This window comes from Trichinella spiralis (assembly GCF_000181795.1).
Source record: "Trichinella spiralis strain ISS 195 chromosome Unknown Scfld1557, whole genome shotgun sequence".
Taxonomy (NCBI): Eukaryota; Metazoa; Nematoda; class Enoplea; order Trichinellida; family Trichinellidae; genus Trichinella; species Trichinella spiralis.
In genome coordinates this window covers 2,378,518-2,395,278 of record NW_003528496.1, presented here as the reverse complement: position 1 = coordinate 2,395,278, position 16,761 = coordinate 2,378,518, and the positions used below count along the sequence as shown (strand labels likewise).

Here is a 16,761-nt window from a genome sequence, read left to right as displayed (position 1 = left end):
TGTATTTCATACAATGATGTTACTTATCAATTTGCCAATTGTCGCAGTATAGAAAGCCAACATTCTGCTTTGCTTAAACAAATTAATTATCTAGTCAAACAGCAGTTGTCATTTCCTTGAAGCATTCTAACAAGCATTCTTTTCACTTTTAATAGACCTATAACGCAATTTGTGCGATTTTATTGTTGTTCTGCAATTTCAAAAGTTATTCTTATCAAACAGCTTTGAAAAGATGCTTTCAAAATGAAAAAAGAATGCATATTCTTGCACGTAAAATTACTCCACTTTATATTCTTCATGTAATGTGTAATTAGTACCACGAAAATGATTTCGTTAATTTCAGAACAAAGAGTTCACTGTTTACTTTGGATAGTTAAGATAATTCCATTTCGATTAAAACAATATATAAAGCTAAAATTATTTTCATAATTTTTAAAAGTTCATATTTTAAAAATTTTCCATTTCCCATTCGTTTTTAAACCTATACATTGTATTTATTTATTTATAAATATAAATTTATTAAAAATTAAAGAATCATTATTAAAAAATAGTATCTTTATATATTATTCAGTTCTTTTCATAATTGAAAATCACATCAACTCAGGTAAAAGTACAACTATTTGTATTCGATTCACTGCATTATTTCAAATAAACATACAAAACTGTTGACAGATGTTATCCATTCCAAATATTATAATTGATTATTGCAGATTCATTTATTTAATACTAAACAAAATGGAAAATACAACAGAAAAAATATATTAAAAAACAGTATATGAGGAGACGAGGAAAACAAGACAAAAATCAAATAAACATAGTAAAGCCGCTTTTTAACAACATTTCAGTTACAATTATTTTCTTATACTCAACAATTTCAATTAAGTCATTTTCAATAAACGACAAAATATCTTGATGCTAATTTACGTGTGATGCAATTAAAAATTACTTTGGTATATTTATCCATACTTAACTGATGACAATGAGCTTACAATGATGAGCTTTAAGAGATTTGAATGACTTTAACTTAATTTTATAATCCTTTAAATTAAAATTATTTTCTATTCGATTTTTTTCTAATTTCACCTTATCAAATAACAAATTTTTAATAATCACAGTAAAAAATCCAACAAGTTTAATTCTAAATAAAGTGAATGTGAACTTATAACATAAAATTGCAACATTTTTTTAAAATATAAATTAAAAAGTATATACATTTTAAATAAAATAATAAATAAATTGCTTATCAGAAACAAAAAAATGTCGATAACTTTGATTCATTAAACTAAATTGAACTTCTACTAATTATGATCAATATATATAGATTAAATATATATTTATTTTATTGGATTTTAATTTTACGTAATAACTGCTAAATTATTTATGCATATTTAATTTTCACTTTAATAAATTGCATAAAACTACACTTTAATTCTATTTGTTCTTGAAAATCAGAATTAGCAACTGTATATTTGTATGATTTTTGTAAAGTGAACGTTTGATCATAATTAAAAGAAATGATGGGTATGTATAATCTTGTGAACAATGTTTTATTAAAAATTTTTTTTATGTTTTAGATCAATCATTTGATGGTGGTGTTGGTGGATTTCTGGCAAGTCAAAGTGGCGATAGGCCTGAAATAGTATACATGCTACTTAGCTAGCCATAATTTTACATTTCTGTTGGTATTATAGAGAAAGAGTCAAAGAGAGATAGTCCCAGTGACTTGTAGTATGATAAACAACATGTCACCTGGAGAAGATAATTTGAGAATTGGCACATATGAAGTTTCGCAGGTTTTTCATTTTCCGTCTCATAATTATTTCATTTAGCCGTATTATTTTATAATTAATCATCTGTTTTTTTAGGTTTGTATTGTGGCTGTTATTAGAGACGTATCTTACGGTGACATCTATACTGACATCACAATTGATGATATGACTTCTTCTCCTATTACTGCGAGACAGTGGGTGAAGGTACATTCAATTTACGTAGTGAAGGTAGTTACAATACAGTATTTAGCTGTAATTTGCATTGTTAAGGAAAACAAAAATACAGAAGAAATGCAGAAAAAATGCAATTCACTTGTTAAAGTTTTTGGTAATATTACCACTTTTCAAAAAAAGAAAATTTTGACGGTATTTGGGATGATGACGGTGGCAGATTTGAATGACTTGACAGTGCACTTGCTTGAAGTGTTGCGAGCAAAGCTTTCTTTTGAAAAGGTTTGAGGTTTGCTTTGTTATTTTTTAAACAAATCTTGAGGAAAAACAGTTGAGCTAAAAAATTGTTTTATTTAGGATTGTTTAAACACTGATAGAAAAGAGTCGAATCGACCAAAAGATGCTACCCCTTTTATGTCTTACGGTACTTCTGAAATGCAAGCGGACAACAAAATGACTTATGACAATGGATTGTCTGGTCTTAGAGCGGAGGTGGGTGTTTTTTTGGGTGTGTTTTTATACGAAAAATTATATTTTATTTACAGATTTATCGATTCTTGAGCAACAATGATACAATCGAAGGATGCAGTGTGAATGATATAAAGTCACATTTTGCACACGTCACTATGAGCAAGTTGAGGTATATTCTATTGTAAAATGATTGATTGATTTTTGATGTTTGCTTTTTCAGAGATGAAATTGAATTTTTGTGCTGCGAAGGCCACATTTATTCTACCATTGATGAAGATCATTTTAAAGCATCTGACGAATGAAATGAGTTACTTGCTTCACGGCATCAGCAGCATGCTTATACTATCAAATATGATACTTTCACATTTTTGAATTTTTTAAAATAGTAATTATATATTTATATACTTTTTCATGAAATTATTGTGTATTTATACGAACTGAAAACAAACCTCTTATATTTATGGGTGCGAATGTAATTTCATTTTTGTAATTTTTATTATTTTATAAATAAATAATTTGGATAATTTTTTATGTGAATTGTATGACACGAAGGATCCAAATTTTTCCCATTGTTAGATTCCATCTACTTTACTTCATATATTAGTTGTTGCTTTCCTTTGAATAACGGAGAAAATGCCTCTGCTGATTGAAAAAAATTTCAACTCAGCTGCACCATGTACTAGTACTACACTGATAACTTTGTATTTTGTATTAGATTCTTTTTGTTTCAGATTTACAGGTTTCAGTTCATATTATTTTTTTATCCTGCTCCTACACACAGTTTTAAAGTAAGGAATAATTAATGTGAACGTCTTTCTAATTAAAAAGTTTTTTTAATCAAATTAAAAACATTTTAAATTCAAATGCTGCACAAATTACAAAAAAATAACAATCAAAAATAACAGTAAGAATTTAAACGTCAAGGACCTCTTTGTCGACTATTGCTTTGTATTCACGTAGACCACCGTCGAGTTGTGTTACTTTGCCATCACTGACGATCACCAACTCCTTACAAACCATACTGATCAATCTTTCTTCATGAGTAACAATGATAACTCCACCCTGTAAAAAGTTATGAATATATATCAATATATAAATTTATATAAAATTTTCACTTGAAAAATGATTTATAACAAACAAACAATTTCTTACTTTCATTTTTCTAATAATTAATATATGTAAGTTTTGTTGAAACATATAAAAAAGCAGCCTTTTCACCTTTGATTGCTACTAAAGCTTTCTAAATTTGAGTTTAAATTTTTCAAATTTTGTACGGAAATTAACGTGTCTTTGCCATATATGTTAGTCAGTAAAATCACGTAAATTAAATATAAACTTGTAATTTCATCAAGATTAGCACTTACATTGAACTGATTGATCGCTTCGCCAAGTGCATCCACCGTTTCAATGTCCAAATGATTGGTCGGTTCATCCAATATAAGAAAATTTGGACTGTAAAAAAATAATTTTACAGAAATAAAAATTACATATATATTTTTTTTAATTTTCACTTCATCAAACACAGCATTGCAAAGGCGAGTCTTGATTTCTGTCCGCCGGAAAGAAGACGGATTGTTTGCAACGCTAGATCTCCTGTAATTCCAAACCGACCAAGCGATGACCGATACTCTTCGTATTTTTTCCCTAAACTTTAGATCTTTAAAAAATTTTGAAAAACAAAAGATATTTCAATTTTTACCAGGATATTTCAGCTCCATCAATTGAACAGGATTAATGTCCATGATCAGCTGATCAACGTGGTGTTGAGTGAAATATCCAATTTTCAACAGACGATGTGCATGCCGTTCACCTTTAACAGGATCTAACATTCCTGTGAGCAATTTCAAAAACGTCGTTTTACCAGAACCATTATCACCAACCTAAAAATAAAAAAGCGGATAGATTATTCCTGAATTTCAAAAAAATTACAGTAGAGCTCAAATGAACAAACTCACTAAACAAATACGTGATTCCATGTCCGCAGTGAAAGTGACATTGTCAAAAATGACCCTTTCATCATTATATCTAAAAGATACATTGTCAAGCTTGAGAATAGGAGGATTCAATTTTTCTGTATCCGGAAATCTGAAAGCAACCAATTAGAAGAAATTAAAACAAAAAATTCCACACAACAATTTAACTACCTCAGCACAACAGGCGCGTCCAATTCTAAAGGTTTTAATTCAGGTCTAAAATTTGCAAATATGCAAAAACAAAATGGAAAATTTTTTAAATAAATTTTAATTCATACAATTTTTCCAACATTTTAATCTTGCTTTGGACCAGTGATGCACGTTTTGCGTTGTAACGAAAGCGATCAATGAATTCCTGAATTTTTCTTTTGAAAAATAAAATTGTAAAAAAAAAATTCACACGAACCTGAACATGCTCTTTGAACTGCTTCTGCGCTTCATATTCACGCCTCTGATTGATCATCATTTCATTTTTGGTCTTTTCAAACTGATCGTAATTTCCAGCAAAATAATTCAACTGATGGCTATGCATATAGATGATCTCATTGGATATGGAATTCAAAAAAACGCGATCATGAGAAACTACTACCAAAATCGACGGCCAAGTCTGAAATAATTAATAATTTTTCCAGAGCAATAATCAAAAAAAAAGCTTACCAACAAATAATTTTCTAACCAAATCACTGTTTTCATATCTAACATGTTGGTTGGTTCTAAAACGAATTGAAATTAAAAAAAATTAATTCATCAATAATAAAATAACAATTTACCATCAAGCAGTAGTAAATCTGGCTTTAGAAAAAGAGCTTGCGCAAGAGCTATACGCATTCGCCAACCACCAGAAAATTCTCTAAAACATTTCTGAAATCAAAAAAAAAAAACAATTTCAAAAAAAATAATATAAAACCTTGTTGGACGCTTTTGATCTTCATCATCGAATCCAAGACCGTAAAGAATTGAGGAAGCACGAGCTGGTGCTTTGTCTGCTTCAATAGCTTCCAGTTCATCATATATTTCGCCAAGACGACGATTAGAAACATTTCCCTCATCTCTGAATTAAAAAGATAAATCCAGTTATTTATAAAATAAACCAACTAAACTATTTAAAAATTTATTTCAAGTTTTTATTTCATATAACACATGTCACATTATTTCACATATCACTGACAACAAATAATTAAATTAACAATGCTGATATGCAAATGGAACAATAAATTTATAACAATAAAAATAGTTGCACTATATAAAACGGAAGAAATTACATATTACAGTTGTACATTTATAAAAAATAAAAGTAATGCACTTTTACTGTTTACCTGTTAGCTAATTGTGAACGAATTTCTTCCTCTTCCTCAAGCAGCTTTTGGCGTTTAGAATCACTTGCAAGTACACAGTCAATTACAAGCGTATCATCTCCTGTAACTTCTTGTTCAACATGCAGAATGCTGATGTGTGATGGTATACGAATTTGACCACTTGAACAAAATAAAAAGTTAAAATATAAATTACAAACAAATTTATAATTATGTATCATATCATATTATAAACGAGTAAAATTCATTACAGAAATTTAATAGGTATATTTCACAATGGTCCAAGCATATCATACCCAGATATCATTTTTAGCAAAGTTGTTTTTCCAACTCCATTTCTTCCGACTAAGCCATATCGCTTTCCGGGGGTCAGATGCAATTTCGCTTCTGTAAGCAACTTTCTGTAAACAATTAATTAAATAATCATATGCATTCATAGGGCATACAATTTATAAAAGTAAAAAAGAAAAATTTCAATGTGCACTGAAATTACTTCATATCACAGCAAGTTTACCTTATAACCTCTATAAATTTCTTTCTGATTTATAAACTACATTTAAAAAATTAAATGCTAAAAGCAAAATTTAAGAAAAAGCCAGATTTTTATTTACCTTAACCAATAAAAATACAATATATACGTACTTGCTTCCAAACGATATGTCCAAGCTTTCAATATTAACATCTCTGCTCATATTCTTTCCTCTACTTTCACACTGATCTTCACGTCGATTACTTCGATGACTCACTGTTGCCGTTATATCATTGCTTCTAAAATAAAAAGAACATAATTCATAATTGCCAATCATAAATTTTTTATTTCAAAATATCAATATTAAAAAATATATATAATAAGCAAATATAATTCATAATTTTTATCACCGCAATATTCCATAACACACGTATCGTATTTCACAAATAAGAGAATTACTGATTATATCATTCAGTCATAGAACCTCTACATAAGTTCTTATACTGAAACATATATTTTAACCATCCAACAAATAATTACAAAATTTTCACTTTTTAAATACAAACATTTTGCATTGTCAAATGCATTTATCAAATTATAACAGCTAAAATTTTGCTTGTACAAATAAGTCACATGATGTATTTTTCACAGATAAATTATTATTATTCTGAGCAGAATTAAGTTAAAATGTTCCATAATGCACAGAAACATGTCAACACCACAGTTTAATATCAGAACACAAAATTATTACGCTTGCTCGTACAAAAAAAACAGAAAATAGCAAATAAATAAATAAATAAATTCACCTATAAAAAATGAAGAAAAGTGGGAGAAAAAAATTTCTTACTTATTCTGCGTAATGGACTGTTCCAATAAACGTTTTTCTTGTTTTTGTTGCAGTCGGCGTTCAACTTTTTCAAGTTTTTTAGCATCAACCTAAATAAAAGTATCGTATATTTTTTCTTGTTTATTCATTTTTTTAAATTAAAAAAGAATTTCGTAAGAAATTATCGTAATATGAACTTACGCCAATGTAAAATATCAAGTCCAACAATATGATTAATATGTAAAAATTAAACCGGCTTCTCAATTGAACCGATATTTTATACTCAAACAACCAATTTACTTACTTTGCTTTTCCTTAAATCAATACAGTTAGCGAATGTCAACTCATCATTAAAACTAGTAGGCGAGCTTGATGCAATGTGAATAGGATCATCAAGTAACAACTTTTCTTTCTGTTCTTTAAAACCTGGTTCTTCTCTAAAAAATGCAATTAATAGAAAATTCCATATTAAAACACCAAGAAAACAAATATTATAACTTATAAACACAATAACAATAAATAAACAAATCATTCAGAATCAAAATAAATTGACAAATAAGAATATAGGCATTTTCACTTTCTATTAAATTTCTTTGTTTTGTAAAAATGAGGCATGACAAATTTTAAATAATAAATCACATAAACAGAATTATTAACAAATAAGTATAAAAAATATATTTGAATCTTTCTGTCACATTATTAATACTAAATTCCAAAGAAAAAAATATAAGTAAAATTATCGTTACTTTCTACGCAATTTCGAAATGCGGTCGCAAATCTCGCCCACGTTGCATTGGTTACTGATACTGCAGCTCTCCAATAGTTCTCCAATAGCATCAAAAACTTCAGATGAAGATCGTATATTATTAGATTCATCTGTAAGAATATCTAAAATGATCAAGTAGATATCAGTGTATATAATGAAAGAATATTAATGAAAAGAAGAGTAAGCTTTCAGTGACAAAATTCTAATTTGAACGAAATAGTTTAAAATCAAACTGCAAAAAGAGTTAAGAAATTGATTAAATGCAATTTGTGCATACTGTAAAATCTAATAATAAACAATGATTTACAATAAATCTGCAATAAAATAAATGATATACTTCAACATACAGATAAAGAAGATAAGGAAAATAGAAAATACAAAATCACTTTAACATCAAAATAATTTCAAATAATATTACACAAAAACTTACTTAAAATAAAATCTTTAATTACAATATCCAAATCAGGAAAATAACTTAACAATAAATTTTCCAACTCCATTGAGACACAGATCACGCTAATTTGCGCACAGCTGTTTTGTAAAAGCACTGTAATTAATGAACAAAAGTACAATTTAAAATATGTAATAATGTAAGTTATAAATAATAAATTAAAATTTAAAAATAAAAATTATATGCAGAATATATGGTAAAAAGTCTTCTATTTTAATAATTACTTATAAGTACTGCACAGTCAACAAATATTTGCGATTCATTGAAATGAACCAAACACGACTGAAATCTAAAGCATATTCAAAAAGATGCATATTAAGCATAATTAAAGGTAATAATAATCAATAATTATCGAAACACTGTTAAACCATACTTATGTACAATAGACAATAATAAGCAATTACATGTAAGTTCAATTATAAGTAAAACCATCTAAAAGTAGGGTACATTTTTAAAATATATTAAAACCATATTAATAACTATTTAATGATCTAACTATTTTGGAGAATTTAATTATTATATCAATAAAAACGAAGATTGATCTTTATTATCATTACAGTGACGTGAATTTAAAAAACTGAAAAGTATACATGTTGACAACAAGGCTATGGGTACTGATTAGCGTTTTCAACATTTAATAATTGTTTAAAATCAAAAAAATAAGTACCTGTACAGAATTTTTATTATTTAGAGACAGCTTAATATAATATTTTATACTGTAACTGCTTTATCTTATGAATATGCACTTTTAAATTGTCAGTTTTAGCTTTTACTAAAAATAGAATTTAAAAAGTGTTAAATTCCGCGAATCAAAGAAATTAAAAGTTCTTTTGCTAATGGACCTTTATACGGAAATTATTGAGTATAAGCCAACATGGAAATAGTAAATAAATTTATATGGTATAGTTATATGTAACTTATTTTTTATATGTGCTAAAGAAGCTATGATTGATTTTGTTTTGTTTTTGAAACATTTCAGATGCTTTTTAATGCATGTAATATTTGAAAAGCATTCTATTTCAAGATAAAATTTTTGTTGAATTGAAGATTCTTTAAATGTATAACATTTAAAGCTGATATACGGCATAATGATCTCATACCATTTATAATATTGATTTATTTTTTTGTTTTTTTTTTATTTTATTATGAAATTACTAGTTTTTTTATTATGAAAATTCTCGCAATCGTTGCATTCAGCGTTTAAGCACAGTTTTAAGTCACATATTTTAGCATAACTTTGATATTTCATAAAAATCTGAAAGTATATTTTACGTATTTATTTCATCCAAAACTATACACATGAATAAGTTTGTATGCAAATTTTTGTTTAGAATTTAACATCAACGATGTCGGAATCAGTGTCGAAAGCAAAGAAGAGTTCATCTGCGAAGCGTGACGTCGCTTTGAAGTCAACTTCAATACGATTAAAGCATGCTGAGAATGTTCACCTTTTAGCAAACTGCAATCATTTTTTAATCTTTATATTGTCTATAGTGTTTGCCGTTGCGTTCTATTATTTTTATGAAAATTATTTTCGCAATCCATTTCTTATTTCTGTTCCATCTTCACTTCCCCTTGCACTAAATCGATCGGCAGTTGCAAATGATTTTGAGATGTATTGGGGTTCCTACAGAGCAAATTTGTTTATTGGAGTTGGAGGTCGAAATCCCACTGCACCACTGTTTGGTGCAATGTGGTACATGCAACCAAGCGAAGGTGAAATAATTGTACCATTAATAAGGTAAAAATTTAACATTCGCATAATAGATTTTTTGATTTGATACTTAACAATTTCTTAAACATCATCAATTTCAAGAACATTATGCAATCTTTTTCATTTTATACTTTCAAATAGCATAGCAAGCATGTTCAATTGCATTTTTTGTTTCCTAAAAATTGAACGTTTGAAAAATATTTATATTGAATTTCTAGTATTTAGTGATATAGTTTATAATAAGTTTAGAAATCTCCAGATTTGAATTTGAAAATTATATTATAATATCTATGAAATATAGTAGATTTTGGAAGTATTGGTTTTTATTTAAAAAAACGTCTATTACATTATAACATTTGAGCAGATTAATTATATTATTTAAAAATTTATTTTTTTAGACATTGGTGTGATCAAAATATTGGGGTGGGGCAATATGGTTGGTTAGAGCATGACAGTCGCCTGTATGGAATTCAGCAGATTACTGATTATCCTTTATCTATTGAAACAACAATGATTAAGCGACCACTGAAAGATCATCCCGGTGACTGGACTTTGCGTGTTCAAGCACAGCTTTTGGTATTCAGTTAAAATGGAAATTCTTATATAAAATGCACTTTAAGTGGATTATATTGTTTTTTTTTCACAGGATTCACCTTCTGTTCACCGTGCCTATTCATTCATATTGTATTTATTATTGCCTACAAACGGTCAATTGTATGCAAAAAGACTGTCAAATGAATCATCTGTGGGATTAATTGAAGGAAAAACAAAAGGTTTAGGTGATTTTAGAATGATAATCTCCAAACCTAAAAGTTTGCTAAAGGCAAGCCAAATTCAGTTGGCGGTCACTGATATTGCACACTTGAAAGAGATTATTTTGAAGAATACTGTCATTTTCAAGGTAATATTGCTTTTCAAAGTATTTTCATATTTGAGAAGATAATGGTTTTGTACTTTTTTACAATTATGGCGCTATACTGATTTAATGTAAAACTGGAACTGATTTAGGATGCTTCAAGTCCGAATAATGTTATTTTTGGAATTCATGAAATTGAAAAGTCAATTGGAAACGGCACCAATTTTGCAGCAGTACAACTGACTTTTAATTCAGAAACAACATTTGATATTATTTTTGAATCGATAAAAGATATCAATAATAGAGAACGCTTAACAAGTTCCGTATTTGACAAACGGCGCAAGGTTTTGATTTTTTGAATCATCATACTGTTTCAATTTCTTTACATTTGTTGCCATATTTCAGGAATTACATGAAAAATTTGAAGAGAAATTTGAATCAATTTTCAAACTGAAGGAAAAGCAGTATGCAGATGTGCTCATCAGTGCAGGAAAGCATTGTTTGAGTAATATGCTTGGAAGCATAAGTTATTTTCATGGTTACAGCATTGTTCAATCACAGTTTAATACGCATCCAATTTTGTATGGACCGCATACACTTTTCTCTAGCATTCCTTCTAGATCATTTTTCCCGCGCGGTTTTCTTTGGGATGAAGGTTTCCACCAGTTGCTAATTCATCGCTGGAACCAGAAATTGTCATTTGAAATTATAGCAGGTTGGTTAGATTTGATGAATACTGAAGGATGGATTCCAAGAGAAGTGATACTGGGACCTGAGGCAGAAGAGAAAGTGCCTGCGGAATTTTTAACACAGCGAAATTCATACGCAAATCCACCCATGTTTTTCTACTTAATCAAGTCAACTTTGAAAAATAACAAATTATCTACAGATAGTAAAGAAATTTTATCTCGCATGTATCCTCGTTTGCGACTTTGGTATAATTGGTTGAATAAATCACAAAGCGGAGTTCAGCCAGGGACATACAGGTAAAGGAGTAATTTTTAATGCCTAATTTTAGACAAAATCTTTTAGATGGCGTGGGCGCAATGCAACTACAGATCTTGAGCTAAATCCTAAGACACTGCCATCTGGATTAGATGATTATCCACGCGCTTCTCATCCATCTGACGAGGAGTATCATGTAGATTTGTTTTCATGGATGGCATTGTCAGCTGACGTGATGTACGAGTTGGCGAACCTGTTCAATGACAAAGTATGGGCTCCACGATTTGAAGCAGATGCCAAATTTTTAAATGATCCAAGTTTGTTGGACAGGCTGCATTGGAGTGAGAAAACAAAACGTTACTGTGATTACGGTTTGCATACCAAACATGCAGTTTTGAAGCGGATGACAATTTCAGAAGAACAATCACAACATTCTACAACTTCACGAAGCGTAATGAAGCGTGTAGTTAAGGGAACACCTCAGCTAAGGCTAGTATCAGATGTGTTTGGCTACGTTAACTTGTTTCCGATGTTCCTGCGACTTATCCCTGCAAATTCACCCAAACTTGGTTATTTACTTGAGCAGATGGCTGATTCTGAATTACTTTGGACACCGTACGGTCTGCGATCATTATCTAAAAAGTCGACTTGTTATAACCAAAGAAATACAGAACATGATCCTCCTTATTGGCGAGGTTCAATTTGGATAAACATGAATTATCTCGCTGTTGCAAGTTTATATCATTACAGTAACGTAGATGGTCCATATCGTGAGATTGCATACAAACTATACAGTGACTTGCGTAATGCATTAGTTAGCAATGTTGTAAAAGAATATCTGCGTACTGGATTTTTTTGGGAACATTATAATGATGAAACCGGCCATGGAGAAGGAAGTCATCCATTTACGGGATGGACATCATTGACATTGCTTATGATGTCTGAACTTTTTGAATAATTGCAACATGAAAGTTGTATTTTGGTAAAATGAATGTATATATTACTTATTATTTGGTTTTTTGATAAACATTATGTATGGAGATTATATTTATACGGTGTAATGTCAGTGGCTCTTACAGAATGCAGAATTGAAATTTATAAAAGTTGAAGTGAAATTGCTAAATAAAATGTTTCAGTATTGCTCTGTTATTAGTTTGACGTTGAATGTTGGGCATGTACTAGTATTTCGTCATTAATCCTCAGATAGTCTTTTTGAATTATGTGCGTTTTTTGACGTTTAAGGTCTTTTGGACCCAAACATAAAATGCATTAAATGTCATTAATCGTCATTAATTTTACTGCAATTGTACCTTTCAGGTTTCATGCACTTTATTATAATAAATCTTTTTAACAAAGACATGTTTCATTTAATTTAAAATAACCTATAGTGGAGGTGCTTGGCTTGTGATAGCAGTTTTGGGGCAGATTTTGTTGACATGCTCTGTGCAGCTCGGCGCCTTGTATAATTCACAACATTTTTTAAAGTTTCCTGTCTTTGGCTCCACTGCAGAAGGTGTATAAATGCGTGAATAAATGATGCATTATATATCAGGATGTTTTCTTCACCAGTAGCATTACTTTACGGTGTTCTTGTGTCATGATGATATGTATTATGCATGCATTCAACTACTTATTACATTAAAAAATTTTGTTCTGTGTGTGCATGTGTTTTAATTTTATGCATGCTAATTGAAGTGTAGAAACGGTATTCTTATTGTTAATTTAGATATTTAATTTACATCGCATTTGATTTGGTCACATGTTTTATGTAATGTTTATATTTATTTGAAATTATGCAAATTTGAATTATATTTATTTTAAATAAATTTATATTCATTTAAATGCACTTACCTATCGAAATTTATTATGCGGTGCATATTATGCGCTACAGTACTTACTCTTCATTAAAATATTGCTGAATTGTAGGCACCTAAAATTTTTTTAAATGTATGTGATCAATGTTTGTGATATTGTTATAAAGTTTGAAAATACAAATTAATAATGATTATGACTATGACTATGACTGTGAAATAAATATTTGATACAAACGAATAATAACGAGAATACTAACGAAAATGATGATTATGATTATGAAACAATTTTTAACTTTTACTTATCTAATTCAGAAAAATAATTTATCCAATATGTCATCAGTGCGCTTCCTATTATGCCGCAGCTGTATAGTAATGTGCCTTTAAAAAATTATGACGTAAAAATTCTTTATTAGAGGGCAATGCGTGAATAAGCAATTAACATCATGATTAGAAAATGCTTTATTGAGTAGCGAACTGCATTTATTCTCAATAATATGTTAGGAAAATGCAGAAAATTTGAATATGCTGAAGAAATAAACTGGTTTATCATTTTGAATTGATGAAAATTTATTTGAATTTTAATAATTTTTGTTGATAGTTTAAAATTAGTTTTCAGAATTTTTTCAGCAGAATGGGCACTTATTGCATTTGCCTTAGAGGGGATAAACATTCATTTCAAGAACGAATATAAGAGTATCTAAACATTATAATGATGTTTACAAAAATGCGTGGTTGTTAATGATGTTTGTTTTTATTCCACTGCATTGTTTTGTAAAAAAGCAATTCATAATCAGCTAACTGATAGGTGATGAATTCTAAGCGCTCTTCATGCGACGGCACGTCAACAATACAATTATGGCTGGTCTATACAAAAGTACACAGTGTAATTATAAATTCATAAATATTGAGAAATTAACGAAAACGGTTCAATCAGCATTATTTTAGTTAGCTTAATAAAGTAATGCTGTTTGCATTTTTTGTGTTACTGATTATTTCTGGTACTGAAAAATAAACATGGGATTTATATATATATACTGATGAAAATAAATGATTACAACACAATCTGAACTTTATAATAATTACAGTCACCAATGAAGCTCTTGCTTTTTGCAATATTTTACTTTGTCGGAACAGTAAGTACTAATTTCAAATATAATAATTTTCAAGTTAAATAAAAATTTATCACCCAAAATAATTTTTCAGATAATCTTCTCATTAAACAAACTTCTAATGAAGGGCGTAAAATTCTTCTTTCAATTTCTAGAATTTTAAATTTGCTAAAAATGAAAAATTACATTATTCAAAAGCATAATATTAAACTCCTTATGAATAACTATACCTTTATGTTTTGTAATTTATATGTTTATCAGAAATTGTAAAATGCTAAAAATTAACGTAAATTACCATATTTGTTATGTTGGAAAATTATATTGAAATTACTTTTTGATTAATAGGCTTCACTCTGGTAAAACTTCTGCTTCACTAGTTACTCGTCACTGCTTCATTCTATAGTTACTTTGCAAAACATGTTAAACGTTTTTACTTCAGATATGTTTAAATGCAATTTTCACCCCATAAAAATGCATGAAAATTAATCTATAACTATTATAAATAAGGACATTAATAAAATATGCTGAATTTGTCTATATGCAAGCATTCATGTGAAATGTCTGCGCATTAATCTGTTTTGTAATTTTTGAATTTTATAGGTAAGCTCAGAATGTGGGGAAGAGGCAATTGAGACTCTTGCACTTGTATATAAACCCGTGCAACAAGGTCCAAAACGTGTACTTGGTATTGCATGTCAGGGTACAATTGTACCAGGAAAACATCAAAACCACACTGATACTGTTTTGGTATCGTCATACTGCATTATGGAAGAGTAATTGGCTTCTTATAATTTTCATCCAGTTATTATTAAACGTAACTTTGTGTTGATATTTCAGTCCACAGGAAGGTTATGTTGTCAGTGTTGGTTCTCCTGATCCTCATGGAGATCTTCAATCAAGTGCACAACAATTCAGGGCCCAACGTATTCTAAATTTTCCATTCGAAAAACATCCAGTTGGAATTTTGAAAACTCCACAACCAATCATGTACAGTGATACAGTTCAACCTATGTGCATAGCAGACGTTCCTTTACCAGATGAACATGCATGCATACTGGGAGTTGTAACAAGGGGAGGTTTGATGACATTGCGTCATGTGCAAATGTTATACGAAAGTGATTGTGAACCACTTGCGGAAGGTTTGAGTTCATACTTGTGTGCAAAAGTGAAAGAAATTGATGCAGACGTAGCTGAAACCTTTGGCATGAATCCAGAGTTGGTAAGCTACTGAAAGAATAAGAATTTATTTTTTTACTTCATATACTATTTTAGGATATATATCCATTTTCTGCTCCACTTGATTTTGATATCAATGGTGTAAAAGCTGGAAGTGTAAGTATCATCAAAAGATCCATTTAATACTTCATTGCTGATATCCAATTATACTTATTTTATAGTTGGAAACTCCACTGTTCTGTCTTACCAATGAGCATCCAACATGGTCAGTTTACGGATTTGTATTAAATGCATATAATGTAACAGATCCTGAAAGTCCTATTTTGTTTTCTGATGTACCAAGTGATTTGGAAGCTATAAAGCAGCATAGTGACGTCACGTACCAACAATGGGTGCAATCTATGTTGGCTAAGCGAAGCTAAATATTTTTGCGCTTTTGCCATATTCATTTAGTAATTTGTGTTAACGCAGAAAAATAAAGTGGTTTTTTGTTACATTTTAATGAGAAATTTGTTGATGCTGTTTTCCAAAGAAGTCAGACAAACTTCTGAACATTGCAAGTACTTACAAGCATTTTAAAAAATTCATATGAAAATCATTGGTGCATTGTTATTTTAAATTTTTAAATTTATGAAAATTTATCCCATTTTAAAACTATTCAGGATTTTCATTGACATGTTTGAAAATACTTAAAATCATCATTGTAATAATAAATATGTAAAATTATAATTAATAAAACAACAGAAAATATTTTTATATCATATCGCAAAAAGTTTTTTTAACCGTAATAATCTTCAATTTAATCATTATTTGATTTGCATAAAAACTAATTACAGCAATATATTAGTAGCTGCGGCACCATTCGAACCAGTAATAAATTATTGGTAAGCAAAATGATATTTTAAAGTCATTTTAAAATAATGCAATTTTATTTAACT

The 16,761-nt window shown here is 29.0% G+C and overlaps 3 protein-coding genes across 3 annotated transcripts; 2 read left to right on the top strand and 1 right to left on the bottom strand.

Annotated features, from left to right (window-relative positions):
- The first annotated feature begins 1,517 nt into the window (after positions 1–1,517).
- Tsp_05191 (replication protein A subunit) lies at positions 1,518–2,713 on the top strand. Its single transcript, XM_003369733.1, has 7 exons — positions 1,518–1,521; positions 1,575–1,639; positions 1,692–1,793; positions 1,866–2,222; positions 2,298–2,432; positions 2,486–2,580; positions 2,632–2,713. Exons 1-7 carry the CDS (start codon positions 1,518–1,520, stop codon positions 2,711–2,713), a joined length of 840 nt encoding a protein of 279 aa, XP_003369781.1.
- Positions 2,714–3,573: 860 nt separating this feature from the next.
- Positions 3,574–9,971, bottom strand: Tsp_05190 (putative ABC transporter, ATP-binding protein). The gene is made up of 23 exons (XM_003369732.1): positions 9,841–9,971; positions 9,509–9,668; positions 9,365–9,464; positions 8,927–8,981; positions 8,434–8,498; positions 8,189–8,305; positions 7,739–7,868; positions 7,297–7,429; positions 7,014–7,102; positions 6,340–6,465; positions 5,994–6,098; positions 5,701–5,859; positions 5,292–5,435; positions 5,148–5,234; positions 5,061–5,097; positions 4,791–4,991; positions 4,663–4,739; positions 4,556–4,600; positions 4,421–4,496; positions 4,111–4,291; positions 3,935–4,055; positions 3,776–3,863; positions 3,574–3,651 (listed from the first exon to the last, which is right to left on the bottom strand). Exons 1-23 carry the CDS (start codon positions 9,969–9,971, stop codon positions 3,574–3,576), a joined length of 2,505 nt encoding a protein of 834 aa, XP_003369780.1.
- A 4,375-nt stretch (positions 9,972–14,346) lies between these two features.
- Tsp_05189 (conserved hypothetical protein) lies at positions 14,347–16,711 on the top strand. The gene is made up of 8 exons (XM_003369731.1): positions 14,347–14,400; positions 14,624–14,671; positions 14,742–14,777; positions 15,248–15,420; positions 15,485–15,866; positions 15,920–15,979; positions 16,045–16,226; positions 16,660–16,711. The coding sequence occupies exons 1-8, from the start codon at positions 14,347–14,349 to the stop codon at positions 16,709–16,711; spliced, it is 987 nt and encodes a 328-aa protein (XP_003369779.1).
- Positions 16,712–16,761: the final 50 nt, after the last annotated feature.